Source organism: Prionailurus viverrinus, chromosome C1 (genome assembly GCF_022837055.1).
Source record: "Prionailurus viverrinus isolate Anna chromosome C1, UM_Priviv_1.0, whole genome shotgun sequence".
NCBI lineage: Eukaryota > Metazoa > Chordata > Mammalia > Carnivora > Felidae > Prionailurus > Prionailurus viverrinus.
In genome coordinates this window covers 149261804-149288992 of record NC_062568.1, presented here as the reverse complement: position 1 = coordinate 149288992, position 27189 = coordinate 149261804, and the positions used below count along the sequence as shown (strand labels likewise).

General features: G+C 40.1%; 2 protein-coding genes across 6 annotated transcripts in view; one reads left to right on the top strand and one right to left on the bottom strand.

Annotated features, from left to right (window-relative positions):
* USP33 (ubiquitin specific peptidase 33) overlaps positions 1 to 8176 on the bottom strand; it is a 65769-nt gene extending 57593 nt beyond the window's left edge. The window contains exon 1 of one of the 2 annotated variants that reach the window (XM_047871628.1): positions 7943 to 8176. The gene's annotated coding sequence lies outside the window, so the exon portion shown is untranslated. The remainder of the gene's footprint in view (positions 1 to 7942) is intronic. The other variant, XM_047871629.1, reaches the window with a different exon arrangement.
* An 8277-nt stretch (positions 8177 to 16453) lies between these two features.
* The window catches only part of MIGA1 (mitoguardin 1), a 106154-nt gene continuing 95418 nt past the window's right edge, over positions 16454 to 27189 (top strand). For 3 of the 4 annotated variants that reach the window (XM_047871463.1, XM_047871462.1, XM_047871461.1), the window contains exons 1-2: positions 16454 to 16547; positions 20799 to 20912. In XM_047871463.1, the coding sequence (XP_047727419.1) occupies positions 20814 to 20912 (99 nt within the window). In that variant the 5' untranslated portion in view covers positions 16454 to 16547; positions 20799 to 20813. Of the gene's footprint in view, positions 16548 to 20798; positions 20913 to 22677; positions 22755 to 27189 lie in introns of those variants that run through there. The other variant, XM_047871464.1, reaches the window with a different exon arrangement.

Genomic DNA, 27189 nt, shown 5'->3' with positions numbered 1-27189 from the left:
TCTCAGGGTTGTGGGATCGAGCTCCCCATCAAGCTCCGTGTGAACATGGAGCCTGCTTGGGATTCTCTCTCTCCTCCTGCCCCTCTCCCTCACGTGCGCACACACTCTGTCTCTCTCTCTCTCTCTCTCTCTCTCTCTCTCTCTCTCTCCCTAAAATAAATGAAAGAAGTATTTTAAGTTTATTTGAGAGAGAGGGCACGTAAATGCCAAAGACAGTGGGGGAGGGGCAGAGGAAGAAACAATCCCAAGCAGGCTCCATGCTGTCAGCACAGAGCCCAACATGGGGCTCAATCAAACCCACAAACCATGAGACCATGACCTCAGCTGAAATCAAGAGGTAGACACTGAACTGAGTCACCCAGGTGCCCACAAAAAGATTTTTTAAAGACATAAATAAAATTAAAACATAAAACCTAAAAACCGAATAAAATCGTTATCTTTTTTACATGTTTTTTTATAGATGATGGAGATTAAAAAGTACACTTATGATGAGCACTGAGTAATGTACAGAATTGTTGAATCACTATACTGAACACCTGAAACTAATTACCATTTTATGTTAACTATACTGGAAATAAAATTTATTATGATGAGGGGAACCTGGGTGGCTCAGTTGGTTGAGCATCCAACTCCTGATATTGGCTCAGGCTGTTATCTCGTGATTGTGAGGTCAAGCCCCACATAGGACTCTGCACTGAGCATGGAGCCTGCTTGGGATATTCTCAATCTCTCTCTCTCTGCCTCTCCCCTGTTCACACTGTCTGTCTCACAGTAAACATTTAAAAAGATAAAGTATGTTATGACGAGCACTGGATGTTATACATAAGTTATGAATCACTGAATTCTACTCCTGAAACCAATATTACACTATACATTAACTAGAATTTAAATCAAAATCTGAAACAAAAACAATTTTTAACTTAAAAATAAACTGAAAAAATAGTTTTTAAATAAAAAATAAACTTCAGAAAAATGAGCTAAAATTAAAGATGTTAATACAATATTCTAAAGGAGGGTTCAAAGAATCTACTATCTAAAGTGATGGTAAATGTATATATATATGTATACATACACACATATATGCTAATACATATATATATATGTATACTTAACACAGGGTGAGATAATAAGCACTCAATAAGTAAATATTAACCACTATGCAAGCAATTCAAACCATGGACATTTAGAGAGAAAGCAAAGGTTGGAGGACTTTATATATGTGTTCCAATTATTTGGACATAATGATCAAAGTATGAGGGATCCTTTTTTTTTTTTTTTTATGTTTTTTATTTTTGAGACAGAGAGAGACAGAGCATGAACGGGTGAGGGTCAGAGAGAGAGGGAGACACAGAATCTGAAACAGGCTCCAGGCTCTGTGCTGGCAGCACAGAGCCCGATGCAGGGCTCGAACTCACGGACTGTGAGATCATGACCTGAGCCGAAGTCGGACTCCCAACCGACTGAGCCACCCAGGCGCCCCGGATCCTTTCTTTTTTATATAACCAGAGAAAAGTGAGAAACAGCAAACCCAATCAATGGTGAAGATTTTCAGTGATTAGAGCTACGCAAAAATGGAGGGTCCAATCTTGGGAAATAGGATGTTGCCCATCATTGTTACACAGAGGCTGGATGACCACCTGTCAGAGGTATTCCAAAGGACAGTACTTTGCACTAAAAAGTCAATTATAAGATACTCTAATTTAGAAAAATTAATTTGCCTGTCAGAAGTTTCAATTTAGACTACTGTTTCACCACAACTAATCTGACTAGTCCAAGTGGCACTATTTTAAATATTAGGCTTTAGAATTATTTAATAGCAAAAATGCAGTATTGTAATAAGCTTATGGCTAATTTTTCCATATTTACCATAGAAGAAAACTGCTATACAATAAAAGCAAGCAGAAAAAAACTGTTTTGATAAGTGGAAGTATTAATGAAAAGAGTGCAAAAACAAAAAGAAAAGTTTACTTCATTCTAAATCAATCTACAGCTAAGTGTTCATGGAGACTTTTTAACCTATGAAATCTGCTGATGACCACTTTAAAGAAATTTCTTGTTTCTTGTCCTTTAAAACAATATTCTAGCTGGGGCACCTGGGTGGCTCGGTCGGTTAAGCGTCCGACTTCAGCCCGGGTCATGATCTCACGGTCCGGTCCGTGAGTTCGAGCCCCGCATCGGGCTCTGTGCTGACAGCTCAGAGCCTGGAGCCTGTTTCAGATTCTGTGTCTCCCTCTCTCTCTGCCCCTCCCCTGTTCATGCTCTGTCTCTATCTGTCTCAAAAATAAATAAATGTTAAAAAAAATTTTAAAAAAAACAATATTCTAGCAAACACAAACTCCTTCAAATCTTCACACAGGTCTCACAGTTCTATAACTCCTTCCCTATTCATTAAGATTCAAACCATAACACAGAAAAAGAAATGTAACGCTAATTTTCTAGTTTCCATCTTTCTAAAAACATGTGCCTTTGACCCTTAACAGTCTAATCAATGGCAGAGCCTTATTAAATCTATTGAGAGAACTGTATAAGCTGCTGATTTCTCTACCTGCAATGTATCTGTTCTAGAATCTATTCTTAACATTGACACAATAAATCATCCAAAAGCATCACTCTGATCTGATAACTCTCACTCTAAATAAAGTGAAATTTGTAATTATTAGCATTTACTACAAAGAAAAAAAAAATCTGTCCAATAATGGCAAAGTACAGTCAACTGTCACTTTATCTAGTTGAAATACCTGTAACAAACACTAGGGAAAGAAGGGAAAGGAGGGGGAGAGAAGAGAGAGAGAGGAAGGAAGAGAGAGGGAAAACAAGAAAGAATGAATATGACAGAGTTCTGAGAGAGGTTCAAACCAGCTGAGGTAATTTTCACCCTAAGTCACTTCTGAGCAAGATGGAGAGGTGATTAAGTAACAGTATGTTGGCATTATGGGATAATCATTAAAATCACTTATGAAGACACCTTAGAAACATGAAAAAACAAATGCAACCACCATATTCAAATGAAAACCACTCTAAGAATTAATTTTGTCTTTTTTGTTTGTTTACCAGAATATTGGTAATTATAAAAAAGAATCAAGGGGCGCCTGGCTGGCTTAGTCGCTACAGCATGAAGCTCTTGATCTCAGGGTTGTAAGTTCGAGTCCCACATTGGGTGTATAGATTATTTAAAAAAATAATAAAATGTTTAAAAGTAAATAAATTTTAAAAGAATCACAATTTATTCATCAAAATTTATTCCTCTACTAAAAATATCAGAAATTCTTCAAGATTTTATAGTTAAAACTGTAGTGAATGGTCTTATTTTATATCACACTCAGTCCCATATTTTCATATTACCATATTTCAGGAATGTGCTAGGCCCTGGTAATACAGAGATCTAAGTAACAAAGACTTATGATCAAGATGGGCCAAACAATGTAAGTGTAGTCAGGGTGGCCGCACTGCTCAAATCCCCAAAGTACTTTCCCTTTTGAATGGTCATACACTCTCTATTAATGCTCTTCAACACCCTGAAATTTTTATTCTCCTAAAGTAACTAAATGTGAGTATCAGTGACCTTCCGGCAACCCTCCTCAATCACAAGTTAACTTTCTTTTTTTTTTTTTTTTAATTTTTTTTTTCAACGTTTTTTATTTATTTTTGGGACAGAGAGAGACAGAGCATGAACGGGGGAGGGGCAGAGAGAGAGGGAGACACAGAATCGGAAACAGGCTCCAGGCTCTGAGCCATCAGCCCAGAGCCCGACGCGGGGCTCGAACTCACAGACCGCGAGATCGTGACCTGGCTGAAGTCGGACGCTTAACCGACTGCGCCACCCAGGCGCCCCACAAGTTAACTTTCAAATGTCAGAGCCATCTTGGATTCCCTCCTGTACACATCCTGTATTCTATCAATTACTAGATTCTCTGTGCTTTTTCACCAATTTTCCTCAATTCACATTTCTTCTTCTAGGTTTCCACACAAATTGAGGCTTTTATTGCACAACTGAATTATTTAATGAAAACACATATTAACAGAGTTAAGATCTCGTCCCCTATCCCTTCAGCTCATCTCAATATTCACTTGCAGTCTGGTAAGGACATTATCCGAGCACACACTCACAACTTCCCACCTCCACCACTCCTCTGCTTCTAAATTCTCCAGCACCTCAGGAGCTTGCCTAACCTTAGCCAAGGCAACTAACTGTGCGCAAGGCATTTCAAAGACAATCTCAATCAGTGAGGTCCAGTAGGAGAAGAACTCTTCAACTCCCCTTCATTTGGCAAGACAATTCTGAGGCAGTTCTACAAAAATCTCCATAGGATTAACCTCCCCAGTTGCCCATTAGTTGGCTTTTTTTTCCCTTCCCTCTTTTTTTTTTTTTTTTTTTTTTTTTTTGGTGCAAAAAGGTGATTTTATTAAATCATGGGGGCAGGACCCATGGGCAGGAAGAGCTGCCCCCTTCCTTGACTCTTTGCCCACTCTCTCACTGCAACTTCTGGCGTCTCACCTGCATACGTGTCTTTTGTTTTTTTTCATTTAAGTAAGTTATACTGCTCAACATGGGGTTTGAACTCATGACCCCAAGATCAAGAGTCACATGCTCTACTGACTAAGCCAGCCAAGCACCCCTGAACCCATGTTCTTTTCTCAAGGCCTACTTTCAAGATAGCACATCAGAGAAACTTACGAGGGCCACAGAAATAATGCTCTGGACATCATAACCTAAAGCTGCCCAAGCAGTCTCCTGGTCTCAACCTACTCCCAATTACAGCTCATTCTGCATTCATGTGCTAACACATACCTCTTCTGATCAAACACCTTTAATGAAGTCTTTCATAATTTGTCTTTTTCACCTTCTATTACTAACTTATATAAAACATAATAATTTACTATCTGCCGAATTATTCTACTAATCCTTTCTTAAATATAACTTGTACCTTTCCAGGAACCCAATTATCTTTTTTTTTTTTTAATTTTTTAATGTTTACTTATTTTTGAGAGAGAGAAAGAGCACAAGTGGGGGAAGGGCAATGAGAGAGGGAGACACGGAATCGGAAGCTGACTCCAGACACTGAGCTGTCAGCACAGAGCCCGACACATGGTCCAACTTTCAAGGTGTGAGATCATGACCTGAGCCAAAGTCACCCAACTGAGCCACCCAGGCACAACTATCTTTTCATTTTAGAAATGTCCTATGGTATTCCCGTAACGAAAACCTTTCAAAGCTCACCCATCTCAAGTACCATCTCTACCAAGACTCAATCACAAGTAATATCTCCCTCACCTAAATTCCTGATTATAATACTCATATGGTACTTACAGCTGGGGGGGGGGGGGGGGGGGAGCACGGCTACTTGACAGCAGGCTTGACCGTAATTACGTTCTTTGAAGGCAGAAACCATGTTTCATTCTTTTTCTTTTCCAAAGGGCTTTCCCTTGTAAACTAAACAGATAACTTACTTAGCCTTCTAAGATAAATTTATTTCGATACATGAATAATTTTTAAAATATTAGTTCTTGGGGAGCCTGGCTGGCTCAGTGAGTAGAGCAAGCAACTCTTGATCTCAGAGTAATGAGTTCAACTCCCACGTAGGGTGTACAGCTTAAAGAAAGATAATAATAATAAAATATCAGTTTTATTTATATACTATACTGTACAAAATTCATGCTCCTTTTTATAGATGATTAAACCATTCTACTTATCTTGTACTCTTTGGAGCTATCTTACTTATTAAAACGCTCTTGTAATCACATGCAGACTTGAAAAAAAAGGTTTAAAAACTACACTAAATAAGGAAGTGTTACTGGGGCGCCTGGCTGAGGAAGGCTCAGTCGGAGGATTTTGCGGTTCTTTTTTAAATTTATTTTTTTAAGTTTATTTATTTTTGACAGAGACAGAGTGCGAGCATGAGCTGGGGAGGTGCAGAGAGAGAGGGAGACACAGAATCCGAAGCAGGCTCCAGGCTCCGAGCTGCCAGCACAGAGCCTGATGCAAGTCCCGAACTCACGAACTGTGAGATCATGACCTGGGCCGAAGTTGGATGCTTAACCAACTGAGCCACCCAGGGGTCCCAAGTGTATGTGACTCTTGATCTCAGGGTTCTGAGTTCAAGCCCCACACTAGATGTAGAGATTACTTAAGTAAATAAAACTTAAAACAAAAAAAAAGAGCTGTTACTTATTCTTTTCTTTTTAAAAAATGTCTACATTTCATGTCTCACCAAAAATCGTTCATTATTTATGTACTTCATTTTCTTGCAACGAGTCCACAATCTGTCATATATTATAATTCACAGTGCTCTAATATCCAACTGAATTCCAATTTTTATCAGTTATTTCAGCAAGATTTTTTCAGGCTTTAAGGAAATTCTGATCCTTACACAATTTCGAAATGCTTCTGTCATGGGAAAAGACTTTACTTCTTGGCATTCCTAACTTAGAAAACCGGCATGAGATTCAAATAAGATTGCACATGTGAAAAGGTCACTGAAAATTCTAGCAGCAATACATAAAAATTAAGAATTATCTCCTTAACTCAGAATTTCAAATATTTAAAATAAACTATTTACTACAATCTAACTGCCCTGTTATTTGGTTATTGGTAGTTTATAAAAAGCTCATTTAGACAAAAAAGTGAAAGTCGGCAATAAACCAGATCAAAAATAAGATGCAATCTTATGTAGACTACCCCTCTCGCATACAGCAGTTCAAATATTTTATTCTTGTAATATTTTTGTATAGTTTTTTTTAATCCTACCAAAGTAAGTGAAATAACATAAACCTACCAGCATAATGTAACTATTACTATTACCTTCTCTTAAAATTAGCTTTGTCTTCAGTAAGATTCCTACTCTTTCTCCTTACTTATATTAATAGCCTGAATTCATTATTTGTATTAGGTTCAAGTAATAGCTTATTATCTGCTTTGGTCAGACCTTCCCAAACGATAAAATCGTCTCATCTAGAAATGGAACGAAGAAGGCCTCATTATTTTTTAAACAGGTTTTTCTTAAAGGAAAAATAATCTAATTAAGCTAACAAATTATATAATTCTATACAACTATTAAGAAGTCTAGAGATCCTTGTAAAATTCATTCTCAGTTTAGAGCCTATGGATGCTCCTGCTAGGATTCTACCCTCTGATCCAATTTTCCAGGCCTAATACTAATTATATGAGAATGTAAATCCTAATAAAAATATTAAGTTGAGGGCAAAACACCTAGGAGATTTTCAAACAACAATTCAACTTGCACCCTGTAAACATTCAAATAAAGAACATTTTGTACTTGGTAAATATGTACGACTAAAAAGATCTGGGAAGCCACACACTATGGAAATTCGACACAAACAAAAGCTGTAGATGGACAGACTGTACGGGATAACCTCTGAAACAATATGGATCAAACACTGGTCGAAGAAACATTCCAGGGAGAATGACACCTAAGATTTTCCCGTTAATAACAACGAATAACGGGGCTTTGGGGCTGCACAAACAGGTCCGATCACCTCAACTGCGCTGCAAAACGAAACCGGGACCTAGGAGCCAGCGAGCGGCGGGGCTTTCAGTAGTCTGCACCCACCGGGAGGGCCTGGCAAGCAGGAATGGAGATACCAAGGAAAGGAGCGGGGCCCCTTTCAGGGACTCGCTACACCCCTCTTATCTCCCGCTTCCCAGGGGAGCGCCCCCTGGGGACCCTTCCTCAAATTTACGACTGACTCGCGTCCTCCGCCGACCCCTATCGGGGCGGCCACCAGATCATTCCTGAAACGCAGAACACTGAGAGAGACTGAGGCCTTCTTCTCGTCCATGCGACCACCACATCCCTAGACCAAGAAAAAGAGGCCACTGCAGCGGCCGCAGCCCCAGCGCGCGGGAGCGAGAACCAAGACCGGCCCCTGGCTGCAGGCGAGGCGCCCTTCGGCCCCGCGCCCCTCCCAGGAGCGCCGCGCTCACCTCCACGGCCTTCCCCGCGGGCCCCGCCAGCACGGCCAATGGTGGCCTGCGGCCGCACCTCCGCAAAATCCTCTCTCACTACCCGGGATTCAGGGAGGTGAGGCGTCGCGTCGGGAAGGTAGGAAAACGGCTCTGCAGCGCTGCCCGCAGGGTCCCCGCCTCCCGCACCAGCCACTTCCCGCAGCAGCCGCAGCTCCTTCCGGTGTCTCCGCGGACGCCGCAGGCGTCTGGGGCTCCGCGGTTGGGCGGGAAGGGGCGGAGCTGCAAAGATACCCCGCCCCGCCCCCAGGGCGTGGCCGCGGCGGTAGGGACCAGGTGCGGAGACCCAGGCCTGCCCTCAGGATCAGGGCTTACTTAGTAGTTTGGGTACTGGAACTGAGTACAAATCAGAGCAGTTTTAGGCTTTGGGCTCTTGTTTTTACACGTGTTCTCCCGCTCTTCTGCATTCACGCTATACGGCCTTTAGCAGGTCTTGTCTCAATGCATTAGAGAATTTGCATTAAGCCTGGCTGCTGAAGGGCCTCAGGTTTCCAACCTTAGGCAAAGAAACATTAGACAACTTTTTTTTTTTTTTTTTTTTTTTTTTTTGAGGGCGAGAGACAGAGCGTGAGCAGGGGAGGGGCAGAGAAAGAAGGAGACACACAGAATCTGAGACAGGCTCCAGGCTCTGAACTGTCAGCACAGAGCCAGAGGTGGGACTCGAATTGGTGAACTGTGAGATCTTGACCTGAGCCCAAATCAGACGCTTAACTGAGCCACCCAGGGGCCCCTTTACAACTTGATTCAACACTGTTTTCTCCTTCTTTCAACTTCTTAGGACTTAGATTCTCTGAAAGTAATTGTCTTTACTTTTCTACATCTGCAAAGGAGAAATTCATCTCTCCTGTTTTCCCCTAAGGCCAAAATCAAAATCATTTATTGAAACCTTAGTATCTGCTTAGTGCCTAGAGTACCGGAAGAGAACTGCTTTCTAATTTATTTAGCTTAAACGTGATCAATTGATTGCTACACAAACAATAAAAGCAGTTAAATTAATGGAAATTATTGTTAAAATTGCCAGTTTCATATACCCAATTACCTCTAACTTTGTGGTCTCCAAAATAGAAGCACATAGCCAAGTGCTATGCAAGATGCTCAATCTCCATCAGAATCAAGTAGAAGATATGGGAGCTTCTACTTCTGTTTTTATGATAAAAGTGGAAAAAATGAACCTTTGCTAGCTATGTAGAGATTGACACAAAGACCTCACTATGAATGGTCACCTACCCTGGATTCATGGAGAGAGAACGGAGTTTTCACAATTTGGAGGGTGCCCATGGCGCTACCACTCCTCCCTTTTTTTTCAGCATATTTCAAAATATTGCAGTTTACATGCTATAGGATATCAGCAATGTGGTTAATTTTTATTTTTAAAAATCAAATACCTAAATGTTTTAAATATGACTCCTTTGTTAAGAACTAAGAGTGATGGGACACCTGGGTGGCTCAGTCTGTTAAGCATATGAAAGAGGCTCTCATCAATATGCAATATTTTTTAATGTGTACATTTTACATTTAATCAAAGTAAAAATGGTGGGGGAGAAGAAGTGAAGGGGAAAAAGAAAAAAAGAAATAGAGTTAGGAAGAGGGAGAAGGAAGATAATTGAAATGGTCATATCAAAACATACACCTTCTCATATGACTAGGCATTTTTCCAAAGAAGACATCCAAATGGTGTACAGACACATGAAAAGATGCCGAACATCACTCATCATCAGGGAAATACAAATCAAAACCAAGATCAGAGGGGCGCCTGGGTGGCTCAGTGAGTTGAGTGTCCAACTTCAGCTCAGGTCATGATCTCACAGTTTGTGAGTTCAAGCCCCGCGTCGGGCTCTGTGCTGACTGCTTAGAGCCTGGAGCCTGTTTCAGATTCTGTGTCTCCCTCTCTCTCTGACCCTCCCCCGTTCATGCTCTGTCTCTCCCTATCTCAAAAATAAATAAACATTAAAAAAATTTTTTTTAATAAAAATAAATAAATAAATAAATAAATAAAACAGTAAAAATTAAAAAAAAAAAACCATGATGAGGTATCATCTCACACCTGTCAGAATGGCTAAAATTAATAGCACAAGAAACAACAGGTGTTGGTGAGGATACAGAGAAAGGGGAATGCTCTTGCAATGTTGGTGGGAATGTAAAGTGGTGCAACTACTCTGGAAAACAGCATGGAGGTTCCTCAAAAAGTTAAAAAAGGGACTGCCTAGATGGCTCAGTCAGTTAAGCATCCAACTCTTGACTTCCATGCAGGTCATGATCTCACAGTTTGTGAGACTGAGCCCTGCATCAGCATGGAGCTCCTGCTAGCAGCATGGAGCCTGCTTGGGATTCTCTCTCTCTGTCTGTCTCTCTTTTCTCTCTTCCTCTCTCTCTGCCCCTCTTCTCTCTCGCTCTCTGTCTCAGAACAAATAAACTTTAAAAAAAAGAAGAAGAAAAAAATCAATAGATGTTCAACTGACTCCATGGGGGAGAGAACCTAAGAAGGTTCCTCTGTACAGATCCTCTTCATTCTTACCTAGATTACTTTGATGGCTGCGTGTCTTTCTGACTCTAGTCTCTCCTCTAATTTAATGTTATTATTCTGAACATAACTCTTTCTAAAACATAAATCCCATCTTGTAACTCTTTAATGAGTCCTTGTTGCCCCAAAAGTGTTTTATTTTGTTTTGTTTTGTCTTGTTTTGTTTCTCATCAAGGGCCTAGGATGAGATAAGCAAGGTACCTAAAGAGCAATATCTAAGGACCTTGCACTTGCCTAAAACAGAGCACCTGTGTACCTTAGGCACTTTGCTTGCCTCATCCTAGCCCCTGGTGGCATTAGTTCCACCCAGATTTTCTCCTCTTATCTCATCTTTTGTTACACCCTATCAAACACATGCAATCCTCAAGCTCTTTGAATTTACATTTCATTCTCCTTTTTTTAAAAAAAAATTTTTTTTAACGTTTATTTTTGAGACAGGGAGAGACAGAGCATGAACAAGGGAGGGTCAGAGAGAGGAAGAAACAGAATCTGAAGCAGGCTCCAGGCTCTGAGCTGTCAGCACAGAGCCCGACGTGGGGCTAGAACTCACAGACCGCGAGATCATGACCTGAGCCGAAGTCGGCCGCCTAACCGACTGAGCCACTCAGGCGCCCCTACATTTCATTCTCCTAAAGGGCAAAACATTTGCTCTTCGCCTTTTTAAAAAATTTTTTTAACATTTATTCATTTTTGAGAGTGAGAGAGACAGAGCATGAGCAGGGGAGGGGCAGAGAGAGAGGGAGACAGAATCTGAAGCAGGCTCCAGGCTCTGAGCTGTCGGCACAGGGCCTGACGCAGGGCTCAGGCATCACAGACTATGAGATCATGACCTGAGCTGAGGTCACTTAACCGACTGAGCCACCCAGGTGCCCCTGCTCCTTGCCTTTTTTATTTAGTGCTGCTTTCCTTAACCCTAAGCATAGAATGACTTTTTGCCTTTTACTCTTTCTCTTAAAAGTGAACTTCACATCCTTCAAGGGTCACCTCCTGGGAGAAGCAAACTTCAACTTCTTAAGGCCATTTGGACCCTTTCTTTTATGGAATATTCTTTAGTGATATTAAACTTCTAGTTATAAATTATACACTGTGGTGTCATTATTATACACCACAGTGATTTATTCACTTTTCCATCTCCTGAACCAAACTGTGAGCAGGGATTTTTCTTATTTTTCCAGCATTCAGCACAGTGCATGCCACAATGTATAAGAATGGACAAATCAATAAACCTGCTATGGAAGAAGATGAGTGAATATGAAATTATGAAAGAAACATAAAATATATTTTCCAACTATATAAAATATATTTCTAAATTATACTTTACAAAATGTTTCTCATTTAAATATATAGAAAACAGATGCAACTCTTTTAATTTTATTAATTTTAAAAATAGTATGGTTTTTAGACTTTTGAAATGTTATAATTTCCAAATATACAAAATAGGAACTCTTGTTTCCATGTGTTTTAATTTTAATTCTATTGTTCTTGTTCTTTTTTTTTTTAATGTTTTATTTATTTTTGAGAGAGAGTGTGAGCAGGGGAGGGGCGGAGAGAGAAAGGGACAGAGGATCAGAAGCAGGCTCTGTGCTGACAATAGAGATCCTGATGCCAGGCTCAAACTGATGAACTGTGAGATTACGACCTGACCCTTAGTCAGATGCTCAACTGACTGAGCCACTCAGGTGCCTTTGTGTCAAATAACATTTATTTATTTATTTATTTATTTATTTATTTATTTATTTTAATTTCTATTTTAGAGATAGAATGCAAAAGTTGGGGAGAGGAGCAGACGAAGAGAGGGAGAGAATCTTAAGCAGGCTCCACACTCAACAGGGAGCCTGGTGCAGGGCTCAGTCCCACAACCATGGGACCATGACCTGAACGGAAATCAAGAATCAAATGCTCAACCAAGTGAGCCACCAATGCACCCCAAAGTAACTTCTTTTTAAGTTTATTTATTTATTTTGAGACAGAAAGAGTGAGTGCATATAAGTGGGGAAAGGGGAGAGAGAAAGAGGGAGAGAGAGAATCCCAAGCAGGCTCCAAACCATAAGATCATGAGCTGAAGTTGGACACTTGACAGACTGAGCCACTGGGGAACCCCTTGTGTACAAGTTTTTATGTGAATGTATCTTCTACTTTCTCTTGTGTATTATATAGGAATTCTGGGTCATATGGTATCACTACACTTATAATTTTGAGGAACTGAATCTGTAATATTTGGATGTATATGGACTAAATGTTCTAAATTAGCATCTAGAACCATAGTCTGAGTTCTAAATGCCTTGATCAGCTTAGTTGAGACTTGTGGAGGAGCCTGCCAAACACTCCTGGGTGGATAATGAGAACAAGGATATAATGGCCATTATATACCCTTTGGCATTTTATGGATTTAAAAGGAGGCCCTGAGTTATTTCTGGGAACTCTGCCAGATTTTAGCAGTTAATGAAAAAAGTAATTGGATATATGAATTACCTAAAAGAATTAATCTATTTAGGTGATGTGATTGTTTTTAACTAAAATGCTAGACTTTGGTCAGGCTTAATATTTTCACTTGATAAGTGCTGTTTCTACCAATAATTTATGAAGTTCATTGGCCATTTACTGTGTCAGTTAGAGTGAGCAGTGAGCCTAAATATCCTAAATGAAATACCAGATATATGCAGTCAGTGCGTTCAATCTGACTTGGGTGCCTTCTGCATGTGGCTCACTCCTAAATTCTGGCTTTTTTCTTATAGCCCTTTTGTGAGTTCCACAATGACTGCCTCCCTTGCTGGGAACCTCTCACTGTATTTTTCTTTTTTTTTTTTTTAAATTTTTTTTTTTCAACGTTTATTTATTTTTGGGACAGAGAGAGACAGAGCATGAACGGGGCAGGGGCAGAGAGAGAGGGAGACACAGAATCGGAAACAGGCTCCAGGCTCTGAGCCATCAACCCAGAGCCTGACGCGGGGCTCGAACTCACAAACCGCGAGATCGTGACCTGGCTGAAGTCGGACGCTTAACCGACTGCGCCACCCAGGCGCCCCTCACTGTATTTTTCTAATATGGAGGGGAAAAAAACCTGTGGCTAACCATTTGGATAGTCCACTTAGTTCCTGGTTCAAAGATAACAACTATTAAGGTAATTCAAGCCTGGCTACCTTCTGTGGCATTCATTTGGCCCATAGGATAATTTTTCTTGCAGAATTGCAAGTACAGGCCACTGCCACTGCAGCCCTCTGTATTTGCTCTGCCATCAAAGGCCTCTTGGGATAGTCTATTGTCTTTAGACTTTTCAGGTGACATATGCTACAGGACATGGAAGTCAAATTCTCTGAGTTTCTTAAAATTCCTTCACTTGTCTTGAGGTGGGAGTAGGATGGGTTATTTCCTCCCCACTCGGGAAGAGGGGGAGGAAATTGCACAGCACTCCAGAAAACTCTCTCGTAGGCATTTTCATTTTTCCGTCTTCTTTGATCAATTCTGCCATATCATTCCCTGGAGGTATGTGAGTACTGAGGATTGCTAAATCAGCCTCACATTCTCCTAACATGCCTTGTGGAGTTGGTCTAGCATCCTTTTTAAGAATACTTAGGGCACTAGGCATCTGTTTCTCTTAACTTTGGAGCTTATGCCAAAGAATGTAGAAAAGTCCCACGGAATATGCCATACATCTTAGAAATTTGTGCCAGGATTGTTCTAAGTTCTTAACTACTTTTTGTTATCTTTGATCCCTTTGACAGAGCCCCTCTTCTCAAAGTAATGTTTTTACGTGCATAAACAAAATATATAGGATAACAAAGGAAACCGATTATATGGAGATAAAGTTTTATCCTCAGAGCCCATGGAGTTACAAGTAACCCAAGTTAAAAACTTATATAAGAATCTTAGTGCTTTACAAATACTATTACATTTATCTCCCAACACCCCAATGAGGAAACTGAGGCATAATGAGGTTAAGTTTTTGGCCTAAGATCACATACCTAGTAAGTGGCAGACAAAGGATTCGAACTCAGGCAGTCTGAAACTACAGTATTGTTTTGATACTATGCATATAGGATCTCCCACATTCATTAATGGTTGATTAATGATTCCCCTCACTTTGGGTGAGGGACAGACCTTTAGAATTAACCAAGACCCATTTTTCCCCTGGGCTAAGATAGCTTGTGACATCATATGCAAATATGAGTCTCTGCCTGCCTGATGCTGCATCCATGTGAAATACTCTGTCCTATGGTTTTAAGCCATTATTAAACAAACTACTTGCGTTTTGTTTTTGTTTTTTGCTTCTAGCTAACAGCATCCTAACTGATATACCTACTAATGACTAACATTGCATGTTAACCTTAAAAATAAAAGTCAATTATTTTATCAGCAAACACGGTTTTATTTAGGAATAACAGAGAATTGCAATTTGGGACAAGCAAGCTATGGCAAACCATAGGCAAGTCTGACAAACACAGGAGAAAAACATTATTTTATGGAGAAGGAGAAAGTTGGGAGGGGTTGTTTTGAACAAAAGTCCTTTGGAGAAAAGCAAGGATTCGGGGTGATGATGGCTTCTCACTGGCTGAATTGTAGGGGTAGTAGTGGATTTCTTGTAGGAGATACAGTGTATTCTTTCCTTATTGGGGCTTGTGATTGATGATTCTTTCTCTAATTGACATCGAGTGGTACATTTTCCCCTTCCACTCTCCTTGTAGCACCTCATGTCCACTTTAGTGAGGTTTCCCTTCATGAATTTTAGCAAATAATCTGCCAACCCAGGAGAAGGGGGGCTTGGAGCAATTTACACTGATTTAGGAAAATAAAGAAAATATGCATTTCTTATTCCCTTGTTAAAGAGTAAAATCCATAACCAGTATGTACAAATATCTCTTTCATAATGTCTATTGTGGAATTCAAAGAGATAATGTCGTCAGTAAAGTTGCTTTAAGTGGTACTTATCATTACTACTGCTGTTCCCATTATGTTGAATGTAAGTTGTGGGATGTAGGGAGGAGGCAGCAGAAAGGAGACTGGGAGAATAAACAAAAAACCTTACACATTCCAGGTTCTTCAAATGTCAATACCTCCATTTACTTAAAAAGTGCAAAATATTTTCACCAAGAACTCTGTGCACTTTCGGTTATTATTCATCTAGTGATGTCACACATCAGTATTGTCATTTCCTAGTTTCCATTTGACTAAATAGGAATTTTGAAAACTAATAGAAATGATTATTCATTCCTGTTCCTTAGGTTGGAATAGTAACAACTGCTGTCATGTTTTAGCTATCCTTACAAAATTACTTGGGCATTTCACCACAAATATGATCAGTAATTGGAATTTTTAAATCTGCAGTTCTGATGGAATGTTTTGACTCAAGACTGCAAATAGAAACAGCATCTTTTTTTATTGTCATTCTCCACGCTCCCCACCTCCTTGTTTTCTCTGTATTAGAACCTAAGAGCAGTGAATACCCTGCCTGACAACTCATTGGTGGCCATATTTACATATTTTAAGTCAGTGGAAACGTGGAGAGTAATTGAAATCAGTAACTTCATCGATACAGGATTGGAATGCCTCTTAACATTCATTAGTTTAGGTGCTGCGGATCTAGAGTAGAAGTTCTTAATTCGGGATCCATGGATTGGTTTCGGGCATCTGAATTTGTATAGACTGTACATATGTTTTTCTTTTAATAATGTATGAGCGTCTGTAAGAGTCTATGTGCATTCTTCTGGGGTAAAATCCCCACAGGGCACCAGATTCACTGAATAGACCTAGATCCCTCAAAAGGTTACAAACTACGATACCAGTTGACAACATTGCAACAATGCAGTTCTTAGGCAGTCTTTAGAACTCATTTGCCAAGGCAGGAGCCTCTACCCTACACAAAAATGGCGAGAGCGGCTTCACACGTAGCCCCTCACGCTGAAAGGCTACAAGGCCCCCGCCACATTCTCTCCACCTTCCCACTTCTGACCCCGGAAGGACTCCGCCCCCGCGGCCAGGCGGCTCTTCAGTGCTGGGCTGCGGCTGGGAAGCAGGCGAGAGCCCGCAGCACCTGACCTGTAGCACCAGGTACAAGGGTGGAGGGGGAGGGCGTAGGGGCGGGTGGGGTCGTGTAGCCCGCGGGGGCCGAGGCAAGCAGGGTGGGGCGTGGTGGGGCGCGGGTAGGAGCCCCGGCCTTGGCCCTCGGGAATCTCAGGGCGGGTGAAGGAACAGAAAGCCAGAGAAGTCCGCACGCCGGAGGGAGGCCCGCAAGGGGAGCGCTGAATCAGGGTGGGCTCCCGACTACTGCTCAGAGCCCAACCGAGGGTCTGGGCGGGCGAGCCGAGCGAGAGTCCACTTTTCTGGTCCCTTGGTTAAAAAAAAAAAAAAAAAAAAAAAAAAAAGAAGACCGCTGAGGATAGTGCTTGTGGAGGTCGGGGGTGAGGGTCCTGGTGGAGGTAGGGCCGCTAGCGTGGTCCAAGTTTTTGCGTGAATGCCAGTGGTTTGAGCAGGGAGTGGTTTTTGAATGAGAAAGATTACTCTTTCTTTGCTGGTGCTTTCAGAGAATAATAGAGCATAGGGAGGATTGTGGCCTCAGGGCCCTTTTGTAAACAAAGTTGTTCCACATTTATATTGTGGAAGGAGGACTCCAAAAGATCTTGCTCTTGCACAGACCTTTATTATTATTGTTATTTTATCCTTATTGCAACTAAATATTTACTCAGTTCGGGTGCATGAGTTTACGTTTCACGTCAGTTTGGGGAGGGGTATTTGGACTTTCATTATTGCTGAAATTATAAAGCAAGCTGTAGAATAGAATTTTAGGGTGTTTAAGAAACAAACTATCACACATTTTTAGCTCTCCAACGGTTACATAATTACATAATATAGTGGTTTTGGTGATGTTTTAGAGGCTTCTACAAATTTGAATAATAATTAAACTGCCTTCGTGTTTATTTTAATTAGTATTTATGGAAGAAACTGAAATGATTAGTTTTTTAAAAGTTATTCAGTTATTAATTATTAAGTTTTCAATCACTCTGTACTGTCAGGGCAGAGCTCAACTCAAGAACTTGAACTCATGAACTCAAGATCATGACCTGAGCAGAAATCAAGAGCCAGAGGCTTAACCGACCGAGCAACCCAGGCACCCCTTTAGTGTAGTGTTTTTGAAAAGTAATACATATAGGTATTTAAAAAAAATCAAATATTAGAGAAGACTTATAATGAAAAGGAATGATTCCCTGCACAACCTTATACCCCTAATCTCATTCTCCAGAGGACCATTTTTCTCAGGTTTAATTTCCTTTGTATTTCTCAGCAATATGTTTCTATCACAGTTTGTTGCTTGGAATAAGTGTACTTCAATCAGAATTATACTGAGTCTAGGGGTGCCTGGGTGGCTCAGTGGGTTAAGCATCGACTTCGGCTCAGATCGTGATCAGATCATGATCTCTTGGTCTGTGAGTTCAGGCCCGGCGGTTGGGCTCTCTGCTGACAACTCAGAGCCTGGAGCCTGCCTCTGATTCAGAACATTAAAAAAATAATTAATTAATTAAAAAAAAATTAGAAAGAATTATACTGGGTCTAAACATTGTAATTAGAGTATGTGTGAAGGGGGATTAAGTTTACACTCTGTGAGTGTCGCTAGTAGGGAATAAATAAGGTGTCAGTAGCAGTAACCTACCTTTAGTATTACTGTTTTTCTTGAAAGGATACTACTACTTAATGGTTTTGATGCTTGTCTGAAAAAAAAAAGATATTAACAGTAAAGGGTAGTCTGCATATTAACAGAAAGTGGTCTGGAGTCTGCAAAAAGCACAGAGATATATGCAGAAATAAGGGACTGAAAGTATAGCCAATAAGCTTTTTTTTTCCCCTTCTTTTTTCTTTTTTGAACGGGGAGCGTGCTGGGAAGCAGGGGAGTGGCAGAGGGAGAGGGAGAGAAAGAATCTGAAGCAGGCTCCGTGCCCAGTGAGGAGTCCCATGCGGGGCTCGATATCACGACCATGAGATCATGACCTGAGCTGAAATTGAGTTGGACTGAGCCGCCCAGGAGCCCCTAGCCAATAAGCTTTTGTTGGAAGATTTTTGATTTTTATTTTCTCTTTAGTAATGTTTATATAGCCCTACTCAAGGAAAAGAAATATTAAATTTGGTAGACGTAAATTCTGGTTACTGGAAAAGCCTACCCTCTTGTGTACCAGAGACTGTTGTCAGGCTTTTAATTGGCCTAGATAAAATATTCCTTAGGTTCCATTAATTTTGTGTTTACCAGGCAAACTTTTTAACGTATGAATTTAGGTCCTACTTTTTTTTTTTCAACGTTTTTTATTTATTTTTGGGACAGAGCGAGACAGAGCATGAACGGGGGAGGGGCAGAGAGAGAGGGAGACACAGAATCGGAAACAGGCTCCGGGCTGAGCCATCAGCCCAGAGCCTGACGCGGGGCTCGAACTCACGGACCGCGAGATCGTGACCTGGCTGAAGTCGGACGCTTAACCGACTGCGCCACCCAGGCGGCCCAGTACATTTTTTTTTTAATGGTATTAAAATTTATTTTGAAAGAGAGAGCGTAAGCAGGGGAGGGACAGAGAGAGAGGGAGAGAGAAAATACGAAGCAACCTCCTCATGTCAGCACAGAGCAGAGCTCTGTGCAGGGCTTGTACTCACAAACTGTGAGCTCATGACCTGAGTTGACATCAAGAGTTGGGCACTTAACTGACTGAGCCACGCAGGAGCCCCTAGCTCCTACAGTGTTTTATCTCAGAGGGTATGTCTTGATGACATATATAAGTATTTTTTTGACTAGTGTATTTCCTTATTATAAATGAATAAACATGTAAGCTGATTTATATATCAGTACTATGTGAATTTGTTTATTGTGTTTCCAACTGGGTACGCAGATAAAATTGAGTTTCTGGCTTTGAAAAGCATAGACGCAGACCCTGAACCATCATGTCTGTGAAAGTTCTGCTACCCTTAAGGGCCTTTATGAGAGATAGCTGCTTTCTCTGTAGACCTCTGACTTCTCTTATCTGACTTCTCTTTGGTTTCAATAGAAATAGGCATTAAAACAATATTAAAATTTCATAGCATGCATGTAGCATTTCTTTGAACATCTTTAAAATGGAATAGTAGGAGAATAAGTGCCTGAGTTCTGAAGTTCAGTTCAGTGAACTGAGGTTACTTTCTAGCCCCAGGAGTCATGGTTCCAATCAGGTTCCTTTCAGTACCTGTACCTCCTGTTATTTGAAGGAAATAAGTGGGAAGAAATAGGTTTTAAATTTTATTTAAAAGCTGAAATATTGGGGTGCCTAGGTGGCTCAGTTGGTTTAGTATCTGATGTTGGCCTCAGAGGGCCGTGGACCTGGGATGGCGAAGGAACTGAGAAAAAGAGACAACAGTATAGCGAGGCACAGGGGACCCAGAGCCAACAACCCTAGGTACCGAGGTTTATTGTACATCTTCTTATATACGTTTTCAGGAAAAACAGATCAGCAATGATTAACAACAGAAAGCTTAGCAAAGCATGTCAATGGTGTACATCTGATTCAGCTATCGTACATGTATGTTGTGTACGAGAGCAGCCTTGCAGATACATATGTTCCGGTAAGAATCTTTACGATAGAGGCAAAGACAAAGGGAGTGAATGCACTGTGCTATATACAGCTGGCTTCCTTTAAGCAAAACATCCCTATCTGCATACTAAAGAACAGACCACATTTTCCAAGGGCAATTCACTCAAGTCCTTTCAGGTTATTTTTAACCTTACATCTCACGTTTTCTCAGAGATCTTGGAGCCTGAATGAATATGCGCCTATGGTAATTGTGGTGTTCCGTTTCCCACGATGAGGGTCATGATGAGGGTCATGATCTCACGGTTCCTGAGTGAGCCCCACATCGGTCTCTATGCTGACCGATGTGTAGCCTGCTTGGAATTCTCTCTCTCTCTCTCTCTCTCTCTCCCCCTCGCCCTCGCCCTCGCTCTCGCTCTCGCTCTTGTTCTGTCTCTTTTCCCTCTCCCCCTAGAAATAAATAAATAAACTGAAATTTTTTTAAAAAGCTGAAATATTTAAGCAGAAAAGAGAGAATCTAGGACCTGTAATTTTCTAAGGAAAATGCGCTACTTGAACTCATAGTTCAAATCTAACACATTTTCTTTTTTGGATGCTTTGAGGATTAGTAAACTTTTAGCTCGAGTAAATTTGGCTCATAATTTTCTTCAGGGAAGTATATCATGAATAATTAACTGCAAAAAGAAAACACTGATAGAGTTAAATTTTCAATTTGTATCTTTCATTTAATGGCTAATATGTTTTTATGTTTCATTTAATGAAGGTTGTAAGAGGAGTCATGTCAGAAGAAACAGTAAGCGAATCACAGTTTTCCTTGAAGACTGCAGTACTAAGAGTGTTTGATCTTCCTCTGTCTTGGTATTATTCTCTCTCCCAGGTAAACAAACAAAAAACATGAAGTCGAATAAGTTTATTGCTCAGACCATAGTATTTTGTTTATAGTATTTAAATTTCAATTGAAGTTTTAAATGGTTCAGTCAAAATGTTTATTAAGGTAGTTTAGGATGCCTGGGTGGCTCAGTCAGTTACGTGTCCTACTCTTGGTTTCTACTCAAGTCGTGATCTCATAGTTCATGAGTTTGAGCCCCACACCAGACTCTGTGCTGGCAGCAAAAAGCCTGGTTGGCATTCTCTCTTTCTCTCCATTTTCCTTTCTCTCTGCCCTTCCCCATTGGTATATGTGTACGCGCACGTGTTCTATTTCTCGAAATAAAAACAAAAAATAAAAACCAAAAACTTTAAAATGTTTATTAATGTGGTTTAAAACTTAACTTGGTTTTTATTTCATGGCTTTTTGTTACCATATTCATAACTTAAAAAAATTTTTTTTAATGTTTTTTTTTTTTGAGAGAGAGAGACAGAGCATGAGTGGGGGAGGAGCAGAGAGAGGGAGACACAGAACCTAAAGCAGGCTCCAGGCTCTGAGCTGTCAGCACAGAGCCTGATGTGGGGCTCGAACCCACGAACCACAAGACCATGACCTGAGCCAAAGTCGGCTGCTTAACCGACTGAGCTCCCCAGGCTCCTCTCATATTCATAACTTTTAAAAGGAGATTGTAGGGGCGCCTGGGTGGCTCAGGTCATGATCTCACAGTTCATGGGTTTGAGCCCCCCATCGGGCTCTGTGTTGATAGCTCAGAGCCTGGAGCCTGCTTCAGATTCTGTGTCTCCCTCTCTCTCTGTCCCTCCCCTGCTTGTGCTCTGTCTCTCTTGGTCTCTCAAAAGTAAATAAACATTAAAAAAAAATTTTAAAAAGATTTCATTGCTTGAAAAAAAAAAAATAGTACTGAGGTGCCTGGCCAGCTCACTTGGAAGAGCAAGTGACTCTTGATCTTGGGGTTGTGAGTTTCAAGTCCCATGCTGGGTGTAGAGATACATACATACATAAACAAACAAACTTAAAAATAAATAGTCCTCCTTAAGTGAATTTACGTAGTCCATTAAAGCTATTTTCAGTGATGGAGTGCCTGGGTTACTCAGTTGAGTGTCCCAACTCTTGATTTCAGGTCATGATCCCAGGGTTGTGGGATCGAGCCCCACGTTGGGCTGTGTTAAGTGTAGGGCCTGCTTGGGAGTCTCTCTTTCTCCCTCAGCCCCTCTACCCTCTCATACTCTCTCTCTGTGTGTCTCTCTCTCAAATCAAAATAAAGTAAAAAAAATATTTTCAGTGAATTATGTTATTGAAGTGGATCTGTTCTCATCACAGCCCTTTAATTTTGTTTTATAGGGGTAAAATATACATAACATAAAATTTACCTTTTTAACCATTATAAAATGTATAGTTCAGTAGCGTTAGGTATATTATTGTGCAACCAATCTTTGGAACTTCTTGCAAATCTGAAACTGTACAGCCACTAAATAGCAACTTTCCATTCCCCCTCTGTTTCTAATTTGACTACTCTAAGTACCTCATAAATGGAATTATATAATGTTTGTCTTTGGGGGAATGGTTTATTTTACTTAGCATGATGTCCTCAAGATTCATCCATTTTGTAGCACGTCAGAATTTCTTTCTTTTCCCAGGTTGAATAACACTTGATTTTATGTATACACTGCATTTTATTTATCTGTTCATCCATCACAGGTCATTTGGGTTACTTCTATCTTTTGGCTATTGTGAATAATGGTGTTATGAACATCACTGTATGAATATCTACTCAAGTCCCTGCCTTCAGTTCTTTTGGATATATACCTAGAAGTGAAATTTCTGGATCACATGGTAATTCTATTTTTAATTTGTTGAGGAACTGGCATATTGTTTTCCATAGTGGCTCTGCCAGTTTTCATTCTACCAGCAGTGCACAAGGGTTCCCATTTCTCTACATTCTCAAAATAACACTTGTTATTTTCTGTTTTTGTTTTTGTTTTTTTTTGTTTTTTTTGTTTTTTAAATATAATTTATTGTCAAATTGGCTAACATATAGTGTGTAAAGTGTGCTCTTGGTTTTTGGGGTAGATTCCTGTGGTTCATCGCTTACACACAACACCTAGTGCTCATCCCAACAAGTGCCCTCCTCAATGTCCATTACCCATTTTCTCCTCTCCCCCAACCTCATCCACCCTCAGTTTGTTCTCTGTATTTAAGAGTCTCTTATGGTTTGCCTCCCTGCCTCTCTGTTTGTAACTATTTTTACCCCTTCCCTTCCCCCATGGTCTTCTGATAAGTTTCTCAAGATCCACATAGGAGTAAAACATGATATCTGTCCTTCTCTGACTGACTTATTTCACTCAGCATATCTTCCAGTTCCATCCATGTTGCTGCAAATGGCATGATTTCATTCTTTCTCATTGCCAAGTAGTGTTCCATTGTATATGTAAACCACATCTTTATCTGTTCATCAGTTGATGGACATTTAGACTCTTTCCATAATTTGACTATTGTTGAAAGTGCTGCTATAAACATTGGGGTACATGTGCCCCTATATATCAGCACTCCTGTATCCCTTGGGTAAATTCCTAGTAGTGCTATTACTGGGTCATAGGGTAGTTCTATTTTTAATTTTTTGAGGAATATCCACACTGTTTTCCAGAGTGGCTGCACCAATTTGCATTCCCACCAACAGTGCAAGAGGGTTCCTGTTTCTCCACATCCTCGCCAGCATCTATAGTTTCCTGATTTGTTCATTTTAGCTACTCTGACCAGTGTGAGGCGGTATCTCAGTTTGGTTTTGATTTGTATTTCCCTGATGATGAGTGTCATTGAGCATCTTTTCATATGTCTGTTGGCCATCTGGATGTCTTCTTTGAAAAAGTGTCTATTCATGTCTTCTGCCTATTTCTTCACTGGATTATCTGTTTTTCAGGTGTTGAGTTTGGTAAGTTCTTTATAGATTTTGGATACTAACCCTTTATCTGATATGTCATTTGGAAACATCTTTCTCTGTTTTTTTTTTTTTTGTTTTTTTTTTTAATAGTAGCTACCTAAAGCTGTCTGAGTTGGTATATCATTGTGGTTTTGATTTGCATTTTCCTAATGATTAAGGAATCCCATTTCCATGGGAACAGTCCCTTTATTTTTAATATTTGATTCTAATGCAATATGTACTTCATTTAACTGAAGAAAAAGGTATGTGTGGAAAGTAGCATTTAGTTCACTAAAGCTATAATGTATTTCATTAAATCCAAGATGATCATTTTTTACATTTCAGTGTTTGCAAAACTTGCTTACATGTTAAAGTGAGTGGTATCTCAGATGGGAGGAGTATAGTGTAATTTTACATTTATATATAGGGAAGGATGTGGCACAGATGTATGAGAAGTAGCAATTATACCTAGTGTTCACTGTGTTTAAGATATTATTTGTGTCCTTTATACATAAAATGTCTGTAATCCTCAAAGTAACCCTGGAATTTAGATATCATCTCCATTTTACAGATCTGGAGGTTTTAAGGGCTTAATTAACTTGTCCAAAAGGAGTATATAATAATGTGAGATTTTAACTTGTATCTCCTTCATCCCCAAATCCATTTTCTCTCTTTTCCTTTCTCTCTCTCTCTCTCTCTCTCTCTTTTAGATTATTCATTTTTTTGAGAGAGAGAGAGAGCAGAGGAGGGGCAGAGAAAGAGGGGGACAGAGGATCCGAAGCAGGCTCTCTGCTGACAGCAGAGAGCCCCATGTGGGGCTCAAACTCACAAACCATGAGATCATGACCTGAGCTGAAGTTGGACACTTAACCAACTGAGCCACCCAGGTGCCCTATCTCTCTTTTCCTGTCTTTACTTTTTCAGGAGTATATGCTTAAAAGAAAATTTGACAAATATGGAAAAGAATTAAAGAGAAAATAAAAATTACCAACAGTTCCTCTGTAAAAGCTTATTTGCTATACTTTTTCTTTTTTGTTTCTTTTTAATGTTTATTTATTTTTGAGAGGGGGGGAGGGGAAGAGAGAGAGGGAGACACAGACTCCAAAGCAGGCTCCAGACTCTGAGCTGTCAGCACAGAGCCTGACTTGGGTCTTGAACCCACAAACCGCAAGATCATGATCGAGCTGAAGCAGGAGACTTAACTGACTGAGCCACCCAGGCACCCATCTCTCTTTTCTTTTCTTTCCTTTTTTAGGACTATGTGCTTGAAAGATAATTTGACAAATATGGAAAAGAATAAAAGAGAAAAAAAATTACCAACAGTTCCTCTGTAAAAGCTTATTTGCTATACTTTTTCTAGGTCTTTTATTTTTGCATATATATCTCTGCCCTCCATGCCCCACTTCCCACCCCCACTGCCCTGTTCCCCTCCACCATTTGAGATTATAAAGTTTCATATTTTGAGCATTTTCTGTCCTTAGAAATGCTTTATGAATATAGATGTACTATAGTTTATTGAATATTTCTTTTTTTATGTTTTTGGTTTGTTTCGACAGTTATGAAACTTTGTCCCATTTTTAGATTTCATTAAGGTGAATTCCTAGAGGTGAAAATATTGAGTCTAAATGTTTGGTATTTTTTATTTGTTTTTGTTATGCCATTTGGATAACATAAAAAGATTTCCAAAGGTGACTGTGTGATTCAGTTGGTTAAGTTCCAACTCTTGATTTTGGGTCAGGTCATGATCTCATAATCATGAGTACAAGCCCTGTGTTGGGCTCTGCACTGACAGCTCAGAGCCTGCTTGGGATTTTCTCTCTCTCTCTCTCTCTCTCTCTCTCTCACTCACTCACTCTCTCTCCCCCCCTCTCTCCCCCTCTCTCTGCCCCTAACCCCCCACCCAAAACTCATAAACATGCTTAAAAAAAATAAAATAAAAAGACTTCCAGATGGTCATAGCTGCATCCACTGTATGTAAAGCAATATGCTAGACATTTTATATTAGGTGCATTTACAAACTCATTTAATCCTTAAAGTGATATAAAATAATAATATTCTTTAAAAAGTATTATTTGAGTAGCTAATACATTTATATGGTTCACAAATCAAAACCACACACACACATATACATATACATATATGTGTATACACACACACACACACACACAGGTGTTTTACTCTATCTCAGTTCCCATCCACTCCCTATAGGTAACCATTTAGATTACTTGAATATCTTTCAGGGTTTCCTTATTCACATATCAGCAAAAAGCAGTTATATAACTCCCCTTCTTATAAAAGGGAGCATACTACCTATGTTCCCGTTTTTTTATACTTAAAAAATTTCCTGGAGATCTCCCCATATTAATATATGTAGATCTTCTTTTTCTTTTTCTTTGTTTTTTTATTCGTACAGCTACATAATATTTCTTTAAAATTTTTTTTAATGTTTATATTTGAGAGAGAGAGAAAGTGCATGAGTGGGGGTGGGGCAGAGGGAGACAGAGACAGAATCTGAAGCAGGCTTCAGGCTCTGGGCTGTCAGCACAGAGCCCAACAAAGGGCTCAAACTCACAAGCCTTGAGATCATGACCTGAGCTGAAGTTGGATGCTTAGCTGACTGAGTCACCCAAGTGCCCCTTTTCTTTTCTCTCTCTCTCTTTTTTTTATGTTTATTTATTTTTGAGAGAGAGAGCACGCACGTGTGCACTAGTTGGGGGTGGGGGGAAGACAGAGAGAGAGACAGAGAGAAGCACAGAATCCAAAGGAGGCTCCAGGCTCTGAGCTATCAGTGGAGAGCCCAATTCGGTACTCGAACCCATGAACTGTGAGATCATGACTTGATCTGAAGTTGGACGCTTAATCAGCTGAACCACCCAGGCACCCCTACATAATATTTCTATATGTGAACATTTGCGTTGTTTCTGATCTTGTACTGTTATAAACAATGCTATTATAGTGAGTTAGTTTGATATATCTCAATTCATACAACATAGCCATAGAATACAGGTATAGGCATAGGATGAATTTTTTAGACTTTGGATATCTGGGCCAAAGAGCAAGTTTATTTGAATTTTGGTAGATACTGCTAAATTGCCCTCTGTAGGAATAATATTATTTTTGTACTCCCCAAATTTTGGAGTTCTTGCCAATCTGAAAGTTGAGAATGGTATTTTATCATGGTTTTCATTTATTTTATTATTATTTGTTTTATTTTAGAGAGAGTATACGTGCAAGTGGGGGAGAAGGGCAGAGAGAGAGAGAGAGAGAGAGAGAGAGAGAGAGAGAGAATGAGAATCTTAAGCAGGCTCTACACTCAGCGCAGAGCCTGGCACAGGGCTTAATCCCACAACC